Source organism: Heteronotia binoei, chromosome 2 (assembly GCF_032191835.1).
Source record: "Heteronotia binoei isolate CCM8104 ecotype False Entrance Well chromosome 2, APGP_CSIRO_Hbin_v1, whole genome shotgun sequence".
In the NCBI taxonomy this organism is placed as follows: Eukaryota; Metazoa; Chordata; class Lepidosauria; order Squamata; family Gekkonidae; genus Heteronotia; species Heteronotia binoei.
In genome coordinates, this window is record NC_083224.1 from 2,371,525 (window position 1) to 2,387,677 (window position 16,153).

General features: G+C 51.8%; 1 protein-coding gene across 1 annotated transcript in view; it reads left to right on the forward strand.

The window, feature by feature from the left end:
• The window catches only part of CTNNBL1 (catenin beta like 1), a 220,157-nt gene that overhangs the window by 59,012 nt on the left and 144,992 nt on the right, over nucleotides 1-16,153 (forward strand). The window contains exons 4-5 of the mRNA XM_060263887.1: nucleotides 2,186-2,325; nucleotides 15,477-15,574. Of these exons, the coding sequence (XP_060119870.1) occupies nucleotides 2,186-2,325; nucleotides 15,477-15,574 (238 nt within the window). The remainder of the gene's footprint in view (nucleotides 1-2,185; nucleotides 2,326-15,476; nucleotides 15,575-16,153) is intronic.

Sequence of the window (16,153 nt, forward strand, 5' to 3'; positions counted from 1 at the left end):
GAAGCCTGTTCCACTGAGGAACCGCTCTAACGGTCAGGAAGTTCTTCCTAATGTTGAGCCAGAAACTCTTTTGATTTAATTTCAACTCATTGGTTCTGGTCCTGCCTTCTGGGACCACAGAAAACAATTCCACACCCTCCTCTATAGGACAGCCCTTCAGGTACTTGAAGATGGTGATCCTATCACCTCTCAGCCACCTCCTCTCCAGGCTAAACATGCCCATCTCCTTCAGCCTTTCCTGATAGGACTTGGTCTCCAGACCCCTCACCATCTTCGTCGCCCTCCTCTGGACCCGTTCCAGCTTGTCTAGATCCTTCTTAAAATGTGGTGCCCACATTTTATTAAGAATAATACTACTTTTAATACAGCCCATCATCACATTTGCCTTTTTAGCCACCGCATCACACTGTTGACTCATGTTCTGTGTGTGATCCTCTAAGACCTCTAGATCCTTTTCGCACAAACTACTGCTAAGACAAGTCTCCCCCATCATATAACCATACATTAGGTTTCTTTCCTACCTGAATGCAGTACTTTACATTTTCCCCTCCCCTGAACCTATTGGGTTTAGCCCAGTTTTCCAGCCTGTCAAGGTCATCCTGTATCCTGTTTCTGTTGTCTGCTCTATTTGCAGCCCCTCCCAATTTAGCGTCACCTGCGCATTTAATAAGCATTCCCTCTATTCCTTCATCCAAACTATTAATTAAGACATTAAACAAAGCAGGCTCCAGGGCAGATCCTTGAGGCACTCCGCTTGTCACTCCTCTCCAAGAGAAGGAGGAGGAACCGTTCACGAGCACTCTTTGGGTGCGATCCGTCAAGTTGTTTTAACTTGTGTTCAGGGAAAGGATTGATTGTAATGCTTTTGATAAATGTCTTTAATTGTGTATGCTTTCAATTGCTAGCCTCCTCGGTGCCCCTTTTGAGGGGAGAAAGGTGGGGGGAGCACTTCGTGGGGGCCAGGAAAGTGTTGTGAGCGCCATGGTGCCTACAGGTAACTCTTTGAGAGTCAGTTCGGTGTAGTGGTGAAGTGTGCGGACTCTTATCTGGAAGAACCGGATTTGATTCCTCACTCCTCCACTTGCACCTGCTGGAATGGCCTTGGGTCAGCCTGAGCTGTCTCAGGAGTTGTCCTTGGAAGGGAAGCTTCTGGGGGAGCTCTCTCAGCCCCACCCACCTCCCAGGGTGTCTGTTGTGGGGGAGGAAGATGAAGGAGATTATAGGCCTCTCTGAGACTCAGTGCTTGAAAGGACAGCTTCTCAGCCCCACCCACCTTACAGGGTGCCTGTTGTGGGGGAGGAAGGGAAAGGAGATTGTAGGCTGCTCTCAGTCCTTGAAAGGGCAGCTTCTGGGAGAATTCTTTCAGCCCCACCCGCCTCACAGGGTGCCTGTTGTGGGGGAGGAAGGGAAAGGAGATTGTGAGCCGCTCTGAGACTCAGTCCTTGAAAGGGCAGCTGCTGTGAGAGCCCTCTCAGCCCCACCTGCCTCACAGGGTGTCTGTTGTGGGGGAGGAAAGGAAAGGAGATTGTAGGTCGCTCTGAGATTCTTTCCTTGAAAGGGCAGCTCCTGGGAGAGCCCTCTCAGCCTCACCCGCCTCACAGGGTGTCTGTTGTGGGGGAGGAAGGGAAAGGAGATTGCACGCCACTCTGAGACTCTGTCCTTGAAAGGGCAGCTTCTGGGGGAGCTCTCTCAGCCCCACCCACCTCACAGGGTGTCTATTGTGGAGGGAGAAGACATGGGAGATGGTAAGATGCTCTCAGTCTCTGATTCAGAGAGAAGGGCGGGGTATAAATCTGCAGTCTTCATCTTCTTCAGTGCCTGGCTTGTAGCCTGTGTAGTGTAGTGGTTAAGTGTGCAGACTCTTATCTGGGAGAACCGGGTTTGATTCCCGACTCCTCCACTTGCAGCTGCTGGAATGGCCTTGGGTCAGCCAGAGCTCTGGCAGAGGTTTTCCTTGAAAGGAAAGCTTCTGGGAGAGCCCTCTCAGCCTCACCCACCTCACAGGGTGTCTGTTTTGGGGAAGGAAGCTTAAAGGAGGTTGTGACTGCTTTGAGACCCTGAATTCCGAGTATAGGGCGGGATATAAATCCAGTATCTTCATCTTCAAGATCTTTGGGGTCCCGCAGTCTAGAGCAACCCTTTGAGTCCCCCATGCTGTCTGTCTGTCTCTCTCTCCTGCCTGCAGGTTCATGGAGTCGGAGCTGGACCTGAACGACATCATCCAGGAGATGCATGTGGTCGCCACAATGCCAGACCTGTACCACCTGCTGGTTGAGCTGAACGCCATCCACTCCCTCCTGGGGCTGCTCGGGCACGACAACACGGATATCCTTTCTGTGGCAGAAAGACTGGCATGTCTTTAGCCAGTTTGTCAGTTTTAGACAGTTTGTCTTTAGCCAGTTTGGTGTAGTGGTTAAGTGTGTGGACTCTTATCTGGGAGAACCGGGTTTGGTTCCCCACTCCTCCACTTGCACCTGCTGGAATGGCCTTGAGTCAGCCCGAGCTCTCGCAAAGTTGTCCTTGAAAGGGCAGCTGCTATGAGAGCCCTCTCAGCCCCACCCACCTCACAGGGTGTCTGTTGTGGGGGAGGAAGGTAAAGGAGATTGTGAGCCGCTTTGAGACTCTTGAGTGGAGGGCGGAATATAAATCCAACGTCGTCGTCTTCTCCATAATTCTCTGATGAGGAGCAGTGTGCTATTTAGAAATGGCTCCCCCTTGGATCTGGGGCCTTTTCTGTGTGTGTAATTGAGCACGTTTGATTTGGATTCTTGAAGCATGGCACCAAGCAGAGGGGATAAGACCGAGCGCGGCTCTGGTTTTCGCCACCCCTTTCAGAGCTGTGAGTGTCCTAATGGCATTTCATGCTCTCCGCTGCATTGGGTGTCCTGACGGCATTTCAGAGGGAGTACGGGGGGGTGGGGATGGGAAGGGGAACAAAAAAGGGCTCAGGAGGAAATCTGGATTTGGGACTCGGCTGGGACATCTTCCATAAAACATTGTGTGCGTTACATAGCAGTTGAAATTGTCCTTTTCAGCAGCCAGTAAGCTTTATTTAGCCTTTTGTCTGAGCTTGACCTGTGACGAAGAAGAAGAAGACTGCAGATTCATACCCCGCCCTTCTCTCTGAATCAGAGATGCCGAGCAGCTTATAATCTCCTTTTCCTTCCTCCCCCACAACAGACACCCTGTGAGGTGGGTGGGACTGAGAGGGCTCTCACAGCAGCTGCCCCTTCAAGGATAACTCCTGTGATAGCTATGGCTGACCCAAGGCCAATCCAGCAGCTGCAAGTGGAGGAGTGGGGAATCCAACCCGGTTCTCCCAGATAAGAGAGCTCTGGCTGACCCAAGGCCATTCCAGCAGGTGCAAGTGGAGGAGTGGGGAATCCAACCCGGTTCTCCCAGATAAGAGAGCTCTGGCTGACCCAAGGCCAATCCAGCAGCTGCAAGTGGAGGAGTGGGGAATCAAACCCGGTTCTCCCAGATAAGAGAGCTATGGCTGACCCAAGGCCATTCCAGCAGCTGCAAGTGGAGGAGTGGGGAATCAAACCCGGTTCTCCCAGATAAGAGAGCTATGGCTGACCCAAGGCCATTCCAGCAGCTGCAAGTGGAGGAGTGGGGAATCAAACCTGGTTCTCCCAGTTAAGAGTCCGTGCACTTAACCACTACACCAAACTGGCTCTCTTTAAGAAGAAGAGTTTGGATTTATATCCTGCCCTCCGCTCTGAATGTCAGGGAAGCTCACAGTCTCCTTTATCTTCCTCCTCCACAACAGACACCCTGGGAGGTGAGTGGGGCTGAGAGAGCTCGCACAGAAGCTGCCCTTTCAAGGACAACTCCTACGAGAGCTATGGCTGAGAGCTAAGGCCATTCCAGCAGGTGCAAGGGGAGGAAGGGGGGGAATCAAACCTGGTTCTCCCAGATAAGAGTCTGCGCACTTCATCACTACACCAAACTGTGGTCAGCCTTTTCTGTTGAAGGTCTTTTTGTTGTCAGGGATGGGTGGAGGGGGGGTGGGAGAATCCCCTGCGGCTTCTAGCTGAGCAGTCTGCAGGCCTGATGCTCTCCGACTTCCCAGGTCTGGGCTGATAGTCTTCGGTTTCTGCTGCCAGGGGCCACAGATGGCCCAAGTACTATCTCTGGTGCAAAAAAAGCAAATGCAGATCTGTTGTTTCCATGGAGCAGCATCAGCTTTTGGGGGTTTTCCTGGGAAGGGACTTTTCTCCCTTTCTCACAATACGAGAACTCGTGGGCACTCCATGAAATTGCTGAGCAGTCGCGTTAGAACGGAGAAAAGGAAGTCCTTCTTCACCCAAAGGGTGATTAACGCAAGGAATTCACCAGAGGAGGTGGTGGCGGCTGCAAGCACAGAGAGCTTCAAGAGGGGACTGGATAAACATATGGAGCAGAGGTCCATCAGGGGCTTTTAGCCACAGCCTGTTGTTGGAACTGTCTGTCTGGGGCAGTGATGCTCTGTATTCATGGTGCTTGGAAGGAGCAACAGTGGGAGGGCTTCTAGTGTCCTGGCCCCACTGATGGACCTCCTGATAGCGCCTGGGTTTTTGGCCACAGTGTGACACAGTGCTGGACTGGATGGGCCATTGGCCTGATCCAACATTGCTTCTCTTACTATACCACACTGCTTTTGAACTTTAGATTAAAACAGCTACAGTTGGCAAGAAAAAAGCCATCCTCTTCACACGTACACACCCTTAGCTACTATGCCAAAAGCTACTATGGTTTCTCTGATGTTCTGATATGGAGCAGAGGTCCATGAGAGGCTATTAGCCACAGCATAATGATGGAACTCTGTGTCTGGGGCAGGGATGTTCTGTATTCTTGGTGCTTGGGGGGCAACAGTGGAAAGAGTTCTGGCCTTGCTGCTGGACCTTCAGATGGCACCTGGGTTTTGGTCAGTGTTGGACTGGATGGGCCATTGGCCTGATCCAACATGGCTTCTCTTATGTTCTTATGTCTGGGGCAGTAATGCTCTGTATTTTTGGTGTTTGGGGGGCGGGGGCAACAGTGGGAGGGCGTCTAGTGTCCTGATCCCACTGATGGACCTTCTGATGGCACCTGGGTTTTTTGGCCACTGTGTGACGCAGAGTGTTGGACTGGATGGGCCATTGGCCAGATCCAACATGGCTTCTCTTATGTTCTTATGTTACAAAGACTGTTGGACTGGAGGGGCCATTGGCCTGATCCAACAGGGCTTCTCTTATGTTCTTATGTGACACAGAGTGTTGGACTGGATGGGCCATTGGCCTGATCCAACATGGCTTCTCTTATGTGACAAAGACTGTTGGACTGGAGGGGCCATTGGCCTGATCCCACAGGGCTTCTCTGATGTTCTTATGTGACACAGAGTGTTGGACTGGATGGGCCATTGGCCTGATCCAACATGGCTTCTCTTATGTTCTTATGTGACAAAGACTGTTGGACTGGATGGGCCATTGGCCTGATCCAACATGGCTTCTCTTATGTTCTTATATGTTCTTAAGGGGAAGTGTTGCCTGTGGGGCCCTTTTCAGGGAGGGAGATGAAGTTTATGCTGCTTTTCCAGCCGCAAGGAGCTGACACCTCTGAGAGGGGCAGCTGCGGTGAAGGCCTTGCCAGAATTTCAGTTGCTGACCCTTCTTTGGACTGACATAAATCTATTTGGGGGGCAGCAATCTGGCTTGGGATCTGTAGTGTCTGTCCCGCCCAGCTCCCCTTCACCTCCCAAGGGGCAAAGCTATGTTTGCAGATGCAAAGTGACAGTGTCTCTGATGGAGGAGAGGAGAGGAGGCGGCTGAGAGGTGATATGATCACCATCTTCAAGTCCTTGAAGGGCTGTCCTATAGAGGATGGTGTGGAATTGTTTTCTGTGACCCCATAAGGTAGGACCAGAACCAGTGGGTTGAAATTTAATCAAAAGAGTTTCCGGCGCAAGATTAGGAAGAACTTCCTGACCGTTAGAGCGGTTCCTCAGTGGAACAGGCTTCCTCCTTGGGAGGTGGTGGGCTCTCCTTCTTTGGAGGGTCTTAAACAGAGGCTAGATTTTGATAAACTTTTGATAAAGTTCCTCATCAAAGGCTCCTTAGAAAGCTTGAGAGTCATGGAGTAAAAGGACAGGTCCTCTTGTGGATCAAAAACTGGCTGAGTAATAGGAAGCAGAGAGTGAGTATAAATGGGCAGTCTTCGCAGTGGAGGACGGTAAGCAGTGGGGTGCCGCAGGGCTCGGTACTGGGTCCCATGCTCTTTAACTTGTTCATAAATGATTTAGAGTTGGGAGTGAGCAGTGAAGTGGCCAAGTTTGCGGATGACACTAAATTGTTCAGGGTGGTGAGAACCAGAGAGGATTGTGAGGAACTCCAAAGGAATCTGTTGTGGCTGGGTGAGTGGGCGTCAACGTGGCAGATGCGGTTCAATGTGGCCAAGTGCAAAGTAATGCACATTGGGGCCACGAATCCCAGCTACAAATACAAGTTGATGGGGTGTGAACTGGCAGAGACTGACCAAGAGAGAGATCTTGGGGTCGTGGTAGATAACTCACTGAAAATGTCAAGACAGTGTGCGTTTGCAATAAAAAAGGCCAACGCCATGCTGGGAATTATTAGGAAGGGAATTGAAAACAAATCAGCCAGTATCTTAATGCCCCTGTATAAATCGATGGTGCGGTCTCATTTGGAGTACTGTGTGCAGTTCTGGTCGCCACAAAAGGATATTATAGCATTGGAGAAAGTCCAGAGAAGGGCAACTAGAATGATTAAAGGGCTGGAGCACTTTCCCTATGAAGAAAGGTTGAAACGCTTGGGGCTCTTTAGCTTGGAGAAACGTCGACTGCGGGGTGACATGATAGAGGTTTACAAGATAATGCATGGGATGGAGAAAGTAGAGAAAGAAGTACTTTTCTCCCTTTCTCATAATACAAGAACTCGTGGGCATTCGATGAAATTGCTGAGCAGACAGGTTAAAACGGATAAAAGGAAGTACTTCTTCACCCAAAGGGTGATTAACATGTGGAATTCACTGCCACAGGAGGTGGTGGCGGCCACAACTATAGCCACCTTCAAGAAGGGTTTAGATAAAAATATGGAGCACAGGTCCATCAGTGGCTATTAGCCACAGTGTATGTGTGTATATAAAATTTTTTGCCACTGTGTGACACAGAGTGTTGGACTTGATGGGCCGTTGGCCTGATCCAACATGGCTTCTCTTATGTTCTTAGATGGCCATCTGACAGCAATGAAGATCCTGTGAATTTAGGGGGGAGGTGTTTGTGAGTTTCCTGCATTGTGCAGGGGTTGGACTAGATGACCCTGGAGGTCCCTTCCAACTCTATGGTCCTAAGGGTTGGAAATGAAAGCCTGCCTCGAGAGGTGTTCACTTAACAAGACTGCATTAAAGCACCTTATCAGGGATCTGTAGTGGCTTTATGCAAAACCAGGAAGAGGCACTTGAAAGGCTGCTCCCCATAATAATGTAAGAGAAGCCATGTTGGATCAGGCCAGTGGCCCCTCCAGTCCAACATTCTATGTCACACAGTGGCCAAGAAACCAGGCACCATCAGGAGGTCCACCAGTGGGGCCAGGACACTAGAAGCCCTGCCACTGTGCCCCCCCCCCCCCAAGCACCAAGAATACAGAACATCACTTGCCCCAGACAGAGAGTTCCATCTATAAGAACATGAGAAGCCATGTTGGATCAGGCCAATGGCCCATCCAGTCCAACACTGTGTGTCACGCAGTGGCCAAAAAACCCAGGTGCCATCAGAAGGTCCACCAGTGGGGCCAGGACACTAGAAGCCCTCCCACTGTTGCCCCTCCCCCCCGCAAGCACCAAGAATACAGAGCATCACTGCCCCAGACAGAGAGTTCCACCTATAAGAACATGAGAAGCCATGTTGGATCAGGCCAATGGCCCATCCAGTCCAACACTGTGTGTCATGCAGTGGCCAAAAAACCCAGGCACCATCAGGAGGTCCAGCAGTGGGGCCAGGACACTAGAAGCCCTCCCACTGTTGCCCTCCCACGTACCGAAAATACAGAGCATCGCTGCCCTAGACAGAGAGTTCCGACAATACGCTGTGACTAACAGCCACTGATGGACCGCTGCTCTAAAAAAAAGAACAGAGTAGGGAATCTGCCTCTCACCTCTTTGTATGGGGCTTGAAAGTGCTGCTGGGGGGGGGAAGGGGGGGGAACAGAATCCTGTGCAGAGGACTTTGTTTCGAAACCAGGCAGTTCCGCTGACCTAGCGCTAGTAAAAGAGAATGTCTTGGTGGTGACTTTAATTAGCCAAGGCCAAGATCTTTGGGCAAGGGAGTCTTTCCCTTCTCCAGAGTTCTTTGGCGTGGCTGGCAGGTAGCAGCTGTGCCAGTCAGAAGACCGGGGAGGAATGTCGCTCCCAGACAGCTGTTAAGTGACCTTGGCATTTTGCGCCCTGGTAATGGCCATCTGGAGGGTTTTGAGCCGACGGAAAAGCTGGCGTCGAGCGTGTGGAAGCATTGCAGCCCAGCCGAAGCCTCCGGGCACCGTTGACAGAGGCGTCCTGCTTCCCCGCTCTGCTCCCTTTTCCCTCCCTTTGCCAAGATGAATTACGAGCCCCGGAAAGGCGGGGCAGGGGGCTCCTGTTGGGTTCCAACCGTGCACAAAGGATGTGCTTTAATTTAACTTAATTAAAACATTTATTAGCCACCTTACGGAGCTTCAGGCAGCTTACAAACAGAAGGTAAGACACGTACGATGGAATATGTTAGGCGCATCAAAATGGACTTTAAGATCACTGCTCTGGATTGCTTTAATCCAATGCGGTCCTTGAGGGCGTGGAATTGTTTTCTGTGGCCCCGGAAGGCAGGACCAGAACCAAGGGGTTGAAATTAAGTCAAAAGAGTTTCCGGCTCAACATTAGGAAGGACTTCCTGGCCGTTAGAGCGGTTCCTCAGTGGAACAGGCTTCCTCCTTGCGAGGTGGTGGGCTCTCCTTCCTTGGAGGTTTGTAAACAGAGGCTAGATGGCCACCTGACAGCGATGGCCATCTAGCCCCACCCACCTCACAGGGTGTCTGTTGTGTGGGGAGAAGATATAGGAGATTGTAGGCCGCTCTGAGACTCTGCCCTTGAAAGGGCAGCTGCTGTGAGAGTCCTCTCAGCCCCACTCACCTCACAGGGTGTCTTTTGTGGGGGAGGAAGAGAAAGGAGATTGTAGGCTGCTCTGAGACTCTGTCCTTGAAAGGGCAGCTTCTGGGAGAGTTCACTCAGCCCCATCCGCCTCACAGGGTGTGTTTTGTGGGGGAGGAAGAGAAAGGAGATTGTAGGCTGCTCTGAGACTCTGTCCTTGAAAGGGCAGCTTCTGGGACAGCCCTCTCAGCCCCATGCGCCTCACAGGGTGTCTCTTGTGGGGGAGGAAGGGAAAGGAGATTGTGGGCCGCTCTGAGACTCTGTCCTTGAAAGGGCAGCTTCTGGGAGAGCTCTCTCAGCCCCACCCACCTCACAGGATATCTGTTGTGGAGGAGGAAGGTAAAGAAGATTGTGAGCTGCTCTGAAACTCTGAGATTCGGAATGAAGGGTGGGGTATAAATCCGTCATCATCTTAATGTGATGTTGGGCAATGTTGTAGAGGACTTTGTAGATTGGGGCACTGATTGTGAAACTCTAGGGTTGGCTTGTCTTGGTCATGATGCTCTTGGAAGGAAGAGGTATCTTCATCTCCCTCATTTTAAGACTGGTGCCAGTCTACAGATTTAGTGATCTGTATGAGGACAGAAGAAAAAGAGATTGGATTCATATCCCGCCCACTGCTATCCAAAGGAGCCTCAGAGGGGCTTATAATCTCCTTTCCTTTCCCCTCCCCACAAAGGACACCCTGTGAGGCAGGTGGGCTGAGAGAGCTCTGACAGAAACTGTTCTTGAGAGGAACCGCTTCATGAGAACTTGTAACTGACACATCAGGTGCATCTGGAGGAGGCTACAAAAAAAGCCCGGGATGTGTCAAGTGTCATTTTCGGCCACATGGCCCTCCCCAACTAAAATTTTATCTCCTTCTTCACCTCCTTCTCCTCCTCCTTCTCCTCCTTCTCCACCTTCTTCTCCTCCTCCTTCTTCTCCTTCATCTTCTCCTTCTCCTCCTCTATATTCTCCTCCTCCTCTTTCTCCTCCTCTTTCTCCTCCTCTTTCTCTTTCTCCTCCTCCTCCTTCATCTCCTCCTCCTCCTTCCCCTCCTCCTTCTCCTTCTTCTTCTCCTCCTCCTACTTTTGCTCCTTCTTCTCCTTCTCCTTCATCTCCTCCTCCTCCTTCTCTTTCTCCTCCTCCTTCTTCTCCTTCTTCTCCTCCTTCAGCTTTTCCTTCTCCTCCTTCTCCTCCTCCTCCAGCTTCTCCTCCTCCTCCTTCTTCTCCTCCTTCTCCTTCTTCTTCTTCTCCTCCTTCTTCTCCTTCCTTCTTCTCCTCCTGCTCCTGCTCCTTCTTCTTCTCCTTCTCCTCCTTCTTCTCCTCCTCCTCCTTCTTCTTCTCCTCCTCCTTCTCCCCTCCTCCTCCTCCTTCTCCTTTTTCTCCTCCTCCTCCTTCTCCTCCTCCTTCTCCTTCTCCCCTCCTCCTCCTCCTTCTCCTCCTCCTCCTTCTTCTCCTCCTCCTTCTCCTCCTCCTTCTTCTCCTTCATCTTCTCCTTCTCCTCCTCTATATTCTCCTCCTCCTCTTTCTCCTCCTCTTTCTCCTCCTCCTTCATCTCCTCCTTCTTCCCCTCCTCCTCCTCCTTCTCTTTCTCCTTCTTCTCCTCCTTCAGCTTCTCCTTCTCCTCCTCCTCCAGCTTCTCCTTCTTCTTCTTCTCCTCCTTCTTCTTCTTCTCCTCCTTCCTTCTTCTCCTCCTGCTCCTTCTTCTTCTCCTCTTCCTCCTTCTTCTTCTCCTTCTCCTCCTTCTCCTCCTTCTCCTTCTCCTCCTTCTTCTCCTTCTCCTCCTTCTTCTTCTCCTCCTCCTTCTTCTCCCCTCCTCCTCATCCTCCTTCTCCTCCTTCTCCTCGTCCTTCTCCCCTCCTCCTCCTCCTTCTCCTCCTCCTCCTTCTCCTCCTCCTCCTCCTTCTCCTCCTCCTCCTTCTTCTCCTCCTCCTCCTCCTTCTCCTCCTCCTCCTCTTCCTCCTTCCATGGGGAAGAGGTAGGTAGGTGATTCTGAACAGGTGACAGGGCTCATACGGCGAAAGGCAGTCTCTCGAGGAGGAACCAGATAACGTTTCTCTGTGGCCCCTGGAAGAAAGAAAGTGAAAATTAACTTTAGATAAACATTTATGAAGGAGGCGACTTCAGCGACCTTTGCAGAAAGTGGGATTTTTCTTTCCACCTCCTGCAGAAGAGAAGCGAAAATGGCAGTGAGGGAAAACTGAGCGTTGTGGTGTTGAAATAAGAGTACAGATGGGCTTCCAGAGGAGGGGCTGGGATGGAAAGGAAAAGAAAGAAAGGAGCAGCCACTTCGGACTTGGGGAGGGGGGCTTTGCCTGCTGACTCAGTTTAGCGAGCGTCTTCGGGAGACGGTTATGTAGGACATCTTGAAATCTAGGCTAGCTTTCCTGCCATGCACGGAACAGGTCACCATTGATCAGCGTGTCTCAGAGAATACTCAGGTAGGCCTAATGAGGGAGAATGTAGCTGGCTGGGGGACGCCGCAGCAGCGGAAGGAGAGGCCCCCGGCTAATGAGGGGAAGGGGGCTCTCCAGTGGGGCGCTGACAGAACGTGCCGCTTCTGGTCTTTGTGGCATGCCGGGCCTTCATTCGGAGACTTGTCCGCCGTCCAGTTAGCAGTGACAGTGTGGCAAACGCAGGCGGGTTTCTTTGTATGTGCCGTTTGCAGTCGTTTCCAAGCGAGATGGAGAAATAGCTGGAAACCGGAGAGAATTTTCTGCTGTCGACTGCAGAATTTATTTATTTATTGTATCTGTTGTATTTAATTAGTAGGCTTATATCCCGCCCTTTCCCGTAAACAGGCTCAAGGCAGATCACAACATGTAATAGCAGCAATAAAAACCTACAGATCAAAGTTAAAACACCACCTTAAAATTAAACAGTAAAAACAAGCAATAAAATGCACCGCCTGCGGAAAGGACACAGCATATCAAGTAACCAGTTATAGAAAGGAAAGGTCCCCTGTGCAAGCACCAGTCGTTTCCGACTCCGGGGTGACGTTGCTTTCACAACGTTTTCACGGCAGACTTTTTTACGGGGTGGTTTGCCATTGCCTTCCCCAGTCCTCTACACTTTCCCCCCAATAAGCTGGGGATTCCTTTGACCGACCTTGGAAGGAGGGAAGGCTGAGCCAACCTGGAGCCGGCTACCTGAACCAGCTTCCGCTGGGATCGAACTCAGGTCGTGAGCAGAGGGCTCCGACTGCAGTACTGCAGCTTTACCACTCTGCGCCACGGGGCTCTTTATGATAAGTTGCAACACATTAAAAACTGGAATGCAGGATAATTTTTTTTCCTAATGGATCATGTGCTGCAGGCAAAAGCCCTTTCAGCACCCAGTTCTTGGCTTTGGGCCTCAGGAGGCATCAGGAAAAAGGAAAGGTCCCCTGTGCAAGCACCAGTCGTTTCCGGGGACTCATTTGACCGACCTCGGAAGGATGGAAGGCTGAGTCAACCTTGGGCCGGCTACCTGAATCCAGCTTCTGCCAGAATCGAACTCAGATTGTGAGCAGAGAGTTCAGACCACAGTGCTGCAGTACCGCTGCTTTACCACTCTGCTCCACGGGGCCACTTAATAGTTATAGGCCCACGTTAAATGATGGTAATAGCAATAATGTGGTAATAGCAGTAAGTAATAGAATAGGGTTTAGAAGATGGTAGAAGCAATAAGAAACGGCTTTGAAAATCAGACCCCCTTCCCGTCTGTGAAGCTGCAGCCGTGACCCATGTTTCTCTTCTGCACAGTTCTCCCTTGGGCACGTTCCTTGTACTGAATCGGACCCCCACGGTCCGTCAAAGTCATTTTTGTTTGGTCGCACTGACATCGGCTCTCCAGGGTCTCAGGCTTCAGACGCCTTTCCCGTCACCTCTGCCTGGTTCTGTTCACTGGAGATGCAGCCGGGGATGGAACCTGGGACTTTCTGCTTGCCGAGCGGATGCTCTGCCCCAGAGCCACAGCCCTTCCTTGGCACCTGGGAGTTTGGCTTGCTTATGGGTCGCTCCCACGCCGTGTCCCTGACGCTCTTGGAGGGGGCAGACGTAGGTCAGTGGGGTCTTAGAGCATCAGGAGTCGTGGAATTGTGTTGGCATGTAGCAGGAGGTAAAAGAAATGCCGATGCAAAGGCAGCACACGGAGCCTCCTGGGGATATATTGGACTGCAGGTGTGACCTTAGGAAAGTTATTGTTTTTTGGGGGGGGGGGGTCACTAGGACTGTGGTTTAGAGCAGTGGTCCCCAACCTTTTTGCCCCCAGGGCCGGCCCGCCGAGCGTGGCCCCAGGACTGGCAGGGTGGGGGCAACCAATTCGGCCCCCCCACGGTGCCTCCCCCTCCCCCTTTTTCCTCCTGCCTCCTTCGCCCCCGTACAGTCTTGCTGCCTCCTCCTCCTTGGAGAGCCACTTTGGTGCAGTGGTTAAGTGCACAGACTCTTATCTGAGAGAACCGGGTTTGATTCCCCACTGCTCCACTTGCACCTGCTAGCATGGCCTTGGGTCAGCCAGAGCTCTGGCAGAGGTTGTCCTTGAAAGGGCAGCTGCTGTGAGAGCCCTCTCCAGCCCCACCCACCTCACAGGGGAGGAAGGGAAAGGAGATTGTGAGCCGCTCTGAGACTCTTTGGAGTGGAGGGCGGGATATAAATCCAATATCTTCATCTACCTCACAGGGTGTCTGTTGTGGGGGAGGGAGGTAAAGGAGATTGTGAGCCGCTCTGAGACTCTTCAGAGTGAAGGGCGGGATATAAATCCAATATCTTCATCTACCTCACAGGGTGTCTGTTGTGGGGGAGGAAGGGAAAGGAGATTGTGAGCCGCTCTGAGACTCTGCGGAGTGGAGGGCGGGAAATAAATCCAATATCTTCATCTACCTCACAGCGTGTCTGTTGTGGGGGAGGAAGGGAAAGGAGATTGTGAGCCGCTGTGAGACTCTTCAGAGTGGAGGGCGGAATATAAATCCAATATTCTCTTCTTCTTCCCCTCCCCCCGTTTTCACCATTTTAAGGCTGGGGAAGGAGGCAGGGACAGCGTCCCTTGCTGCGGCAGTTAGCAGTTTTCCCGGCTGATCAGCTGATTGACAGGCAGGGGTCAGCCTGGGAGGTGCTTCACCACCCCTTCCCGGCCTTAAAATGGTGAAAACGGGGGGAGGCGGAGGCGCTACGGAGGTAGGGGCGAGGCTGCGTGAGAAGGGCAAGGTTGTGTGGCCTGGATTGGGGACCCCTGGTTTAGAGAGTGGGAATTGAGACTGCATGAATTCCAGAACTGGGACAGGGATAGGGTCATTCAAGTGGGACCCCAAGGGTGGAAGGGATGCTTTGCTGATAATCCAGAGCCACACCTCTCACGGTATTGCGAGTGTGCAGAGAGAACTTGCCTATTCTCTCTCCCCAAGTAGAAGAAGAAGAAATTGGATTTATATTTCGCCCTATACTCCGAATCTCAGAGTCTCAGAGTGGTCACAATCTCCTTTACCTTCTCCACCCCCCCACACACACAACAGACACACGGTGGGGTGGGTGGGGCTGAGAGAGCTCTCCCAGAAGCTGCCCTTTCAAGGAAAACTCCAGCGAGAACTATAACTGACCCAAGGCTATTCCAGCAGCTGCAAGTGGAGGAGTGGGGAATCAAACCCGGATCTCCCAGATTAGAGTTTACACATTTAACCATTACACCAAACTGCCTCTCTCAAATACCAGCACTCAAAGGCATCCTGTGAATTTGATGTTAGAGAATGTAGTCATAACTAAAGGGAACCTCCACATCCAGAGGTAATCAATCTTGAATCCTAGTTCCAGGAGGCAACATCACGAGAAGGCCTTAGCCTTTATGTCCTGTTTTTAGACCTACACCTCCAAAAGAACTGACTGGCCACTCTGTGAGACAGCATGGTGGTCTAGGCGGACCCTCACTGGTCTGATCCAGCAGGGCTCTTTTGATGTTCTTATGAAGGCCTCGGCCTCTCTGCCCTGTTGTTGGTCCTCCAGAGGAACTGGCTGGCCACTGTGGGAGACAGGAGGCTGGACGAGATGGACCCTCACTGGTCTGACCCAGCAGGGCTCTTCTGATGTTCTTACGAAGGCCTCAGCCTCTCTGCCCTGTTGTTGGCCCTCCAGAGGAACTGGTTGGCCACTTTGTGAGACAGGAGGCTGGACTAGATGGACCCTCACTGGTCTGACCCAGCAGGGCTCTTCTGATGTTCTTATGAAGACCTCAGGCTCCCTGCCCTGTTGTTGGCCCTCCAGAGAACTGGCTGGCCACTGTGTGAGACAGGAAGCTGGACGAGATGGTCCATTGGTCTGATCCGGCAGGATATTGTTATGCTCTTATGTCCTCCTTAATGCCTCTACATGTGTCTATAGCCGTGGTGGATCTCCTGCAGGAGCTGACGGACATCGACACCCTCCATGAGAGCGAGGAAGGAGCTGAAGTCCTCATCGATGCCCTGGTGAGTAGACTGTGCGGCCGCTCCTCTGCCCGGGCACCATTGTCTTCTTGCTGAGGGCTTCTCCTTGGCCTTTGGGATTCCCAAGAGCCCCCCTGCTCATTCTTTTGAGGACGCCAGTTTCGGATTATCCCTGTGGTCCCCTGTGAAGACAACACCTTTTTCCAAGGGCAGCCCTTTGCCCCTTGGAGGGAGATCTCAGCACTGGGCTTGCCGCTGTTCAGTCTTCCCCCGGGAAGCCAGAGTGGTGTGCCAAAGGAAGATGGGAAGCATTTTCTTTTAGAGGGAGGGTGGATGAGGAAGAGGGAGCCCTGGGATGCTGTCTCTCTTTCCCCCGAGCCTACTCCCTCCCTCATGTCTTGTAGAGCTTGGGGAGTTACCAGAAGCTGGAATAAGGTAGCCATTTTGTTTATTCATGTATGTGTTGATTTATGTCCTATTTTGCAAGCCACACCCTGTGAGGGAGTGTAGTCTGCGAATGTGTGCCTTGCCCAAGCTTCTGGGGCAGAGTGGGAATTCGAACCTGGGTCTCCCAGATGCTAGTTCAGGGCTAGCCAAATTTGCTTAACGTAAGATGTTTGA